The 4,132-nt window shown below is 34.4% G+C and overlaps 1 protein-coding gene across 5 annotated transcripts in view; it reads left to right on the top strand.

The window, feature by feature from the left end:
* Positions 1-4,132, top strand: part of LOC106880268 (oxysterol-binding protein-related protein 11) — a 160,411-nt gene that overhangs the window by 151,688 nt on the left and 4,591 nt on the right. For all 5 annotated transcript variants that reach the window (XM_052973275.1, XM_052973272.1, XM_052973273.1 and 2 more), the window contains one exon: positions 2,357-2,517. In XM_052973275.1, the coding sequence (XP_052829235.1) occupies positions 2,357-2,517 (161 nt within the window). The remainder of the gene's footprint in view (positions 1-2,356; positions 2,518-4,132) is intronic.

Below are 4,132 nucleotides of genomic sequence, written 5' to 3'. Positions count from 1 at the left end.
TATAACTTTCTCTCACTCTTTCTTCCTGTTTCTGTTGTGCCTGGAATTCAAAGGGTCAGCCTTGTCACACTGTGTCACGCTGACTATCCCTGAGAACTACGTTAAGAGTACATGTGTCTGTGGAGTGCTCAGCCACTTGTACGTTAATTTCATGAGCAAACTGTTCCATTGATCGGATCAACTGCAACCCTCGACGTCATAAGCGACGGAATGCCAACACAACATTTATGTTCTGAGTTCACATTTCAATGTTGTAATCTTTGCAGACCACCTTAGATTGGCAAATCTCATGCAGTTGATGTTTATGTTGTGGGGAAACATGGTGAGTGGCAGTGGGTTATAGTTCTGGCCGAGGCAGGGTTTAGCAAAGTGTTTAGGTGAGATGGGAAATGATGAGAAAAGATGAAAGGTGAGCATATTGAGCAAGGTTGGTGGTATGCAGCTTGGTGGCTATGTGAAGCATAGTCTGTTGTAGTTGCAGCAAAAAGAAATAGTATATTTGTAGTTTCTGCTGATTCATCTGATACTGTTTTATTGAACGTGGTCAAGACTGTTTGTTTGCCTCTCTGTCTATTAATGAACAGATTGATCAACTTGAGTTGATTTTGAATATGTTAGGCATGAGTGCGTAGTCAAGTAGTTCACTTCCAACCTCATGGTTTAAGGTTCATTACTACTGCACAGCAGTGTTTTCTTTAGCTCTAGGCTGGCTGACCAAGCTCTTATGAGTGAATTTGGCAGACAGAAATTGAAAGAAGCTTTATCGTGTGTGTGTGTGTTTGTTTATATTTGCACTCTGTGAAAGTTGCCAGCTACAAGCAGTGTACAAATTTTCTGCTGGCTTTGTGCCTTTGAAGATGTATGAAATAAGAAGTCTTTTATTGGGAAAACAGGTAAGGGTTTCTGGCTGTAAAACATTCTCTCAATAATAAGTTTATCTGCGCAAAATGAAATTGCTGCTGCTTTTTGGGGCATGCTGTCAGAAAAATGTTGATAATATATGAAAACAATGGCAACCAGTGGGGTTCACTCTGGTTAAACATCAAGAAATAATAATATTCAGTGAGAAAGAATACATCATTCCTAAATTAGATCATTTATTTGTCTTACATATGAACGTATCAAAATTTTATTTTGCTTCTAAGTTGTGAGGTGGGTGCTGAAAAGTTTTTAGCTTTAGGGTATTGCGAAAGTCCTGGTTGGAGGTCCAACCTTTTGAGTTCTTTCACAGGGCTTAGAAAAACTGAGGGACTGCTGCAATAAGTGTGCGAATCTGAGAGAGGATTATATTGAATAAAATCATAATTAAATTTTGAAAATAAGGAAGAATTTAGTGGAATAATTGTCATTACTTAGTTGGTGTTTGGACATAAATTAACATGAAATTTGGGTGGAAGGTTTTAATTTAGATCACTTTAAAACAGGAAGTTTAACCCTTTAGCATTTAAACCGGCCATATCCGGTCAAAAGTATTCTGCCTGTTTTATGCTCAAACTGGCCAAATCTGGCCTCTCACATCTACTCTACAATATTGTTTTAAAAATTAACAGCTACCTCATCAAGATCTCATAACTACAAGATAATGCATGATTAGTTCAAAACAATGTGGATAAAAAAGCATTAATTTGGGCAGAATAATGTGAACACTAAAGGGTTAAATCATAAAATCAGAAGTGATCTTATGTGGGTTGGTATCAAAAAAACTGTTGATACATAAGTGTTGTCTTTATTATTCTGAAATCAAATAAATGAAGCCATCTTCTCTTCAAGAACTTTACACCTGAGATAAAACAGGTTAACTTGCTGAGAATCTTGGTCAAGTGTATATTTAATGTGGTAAAACCTGGAATCTGAAAATGTTGGTGGTGGTTTGCATTAACAAAATTGAAATCAGTAACTTTGTCATGTGTTTTTACAGTGACCAACTGGGGTGTTTTTATCAGACTTTTTGCACTATACTCAATTAAGTTCAAATGAAGTTCAGCTGAAATATCAAAATCAAAAACCCATCCTGAATGGTGTTTTTTTTTTTGTTTTTTTTTTAAAACTTTTTTTTTGTATCCTTTTAGAAGGATGTGATAAATTTTTCATATTACTCTTGTTATTGAGCCATGCACCTTCACGAAAGAGTACTCAGCCTACTTAAGCATAAATTCAGGAGCAAATGATTTAGTTAAACGATTGAATCCTCATTGTCAAACTTCTTATTGGAGACTGAATTAACCAGCATCTCTTGTATTCTTTTTGTTCTGTAATTATTGTATTGTAATATTCAAATTTTAGAACACTTTTAAGCCATGGAAATATGGACATTAAAACTATAATGATGATAACTATTCGAATTTTCATATTCCAGTATCATTGAATTTATTGGAGTTTGATGAAGAATATGTATTTGGTCTACCAAGTGTTTATGCTCGGTCAATTCTCACAGTTCCTTGGGTAGAGCTTGGAGACAAGATTAACATTAATTGTCGCAAGACTGGTTATTCTGCTGCTGTAACATTCCATACTAAGGTATGTTAATATTTTCTACTAAATCAATTCATTGAATAATTACTCTTTAATTGCTACTCAGAGAGAAATATCAATACTTTTCTCCCATCTCTTCTGCCATTAATTTCTAATGTAGTAATAAGCATCATTGATTCTTTACCATTGTTCTCTATCTTTATGTTCTCATGGCCATGATTAGTGAGTGGAGTATAGTGTACATTAAATATGCTTAAGTTACAAAATGTGCTATTTTCTTAGATATGTGTTTTTACACAGTTTTCTCATTGATTTAAGTGACTACATCTTATGTTGACAAACTTTCAGTAGAAACAACATATTTGATTTTGAAACAACTCTTTAACAACCAAAAATGTATGTTTGCATTATTATACATTTTAGCTGCTGGTGTTGGCTTTTGGTCATTTAATAATACACAAACTGGCAAGACAAACCGTAACAAATAATGAAGAATAAAAAATTATTTATCTAAAATAAGTCATTCTTTACTTGATCGTTATTGAACTACCAGTTGAACTGTTTGTACTTTTCCAGAAGTATTATTTGTTGTCTCTGGTGCAGACTTTAACTAACTCTTAATATCTATGTCTATTCAGCTGTATGTAGGTACGATTTACTACAATTAACTGAAAGATCAATACTTAATTAACAAGTGTTTCATTAGCCTACAGTCTTCATTTCAAATCTCATGGGATGGTAGAAACCATTTTACTGTTGTAAAAGCGGATGTGTGGCATCATGTAAAAGTGCCCGTGTGGTGTTACATAAAAGTGCACATGTGGTGCCACATAAAAGCACACTGTGTAAAGTGGTTGGCATTAGGAAGGACATCCAGTTGTAGAATCCATGCCAAATCAGACTGGAGTCTGGTGTAGCTTACCAGCTCTGGTCAAACTGTCCAACCCATGCCAACATGGACAACAGACGTTAAATCATGATGGTGATTCTGTATATCTTAATTAGCTTGGATATAATGTAGAAAGCCACAACACTGCAGTATTTGCCTCGCGAGAGCTTTTTTGTATACATGTATAAGTACTAAAACACACAGAAGTGTGTCAGCAGTAGACAAAAGCATCCAGTGGTGGTGGTGAAATTACTAAATCATGATGTCTGTGTCTTTCTGCATCATCACAAGTGAGTATCCACTGTCAATCACATATTTAGACAAATTTTGCTTCTACTTATATAGATTTGTTAATCACTGGTGTTGCAAATAGTTAAGCAGGCTGGGTAAAAATTTGTTATTAGTGATGTAAGCAGTAATAATTCAGAATAGCATTCTGTATAGTCCTGTTTAAGTTAGATATGCAGAATGCTATTTTGAACTAATACTGTTTCATAAAGATTGATGGAAACTCCTGGAATATGCCAGGGAACTTATTAGATTTCTGCTGTTGACCAAAAATATCTTTGCTTAACCCTTTTGATACCAACCTGCCTGAGACTTCATCTGGCTCTGTATTACAAATGTCTTGATTTCAAATGATCTGAATTAAAATCTTCCACCTAAACTTAGTTTTAATTTATATTTCCAACAGCAGCTTAATAATAAAGTAATTTTATGAAATTCTTTGTTACACATAAAATTAATTGAAGTAAACACAGTGTGTCTCAA

This window comes from Octopus bimaculoides, chromosome 15 (genome assembly GCF_001194135.2).
Source record: "Octopus bimaculoides isolate UCB-OBI-ISO-001 chromosome 15, ASM119413v2, whole genome shotgun sequence".
NCBI lineage: Eukaryota > Metazoa > Mollusca > Cephalopoda > Octopoda > Octopodidae > Octopus > Octopus bimaculoides.
Note: the sequence above shows the minus strand (reverse complement) of the source record. Positions and strands in the feature narration are given on the sequence as shown.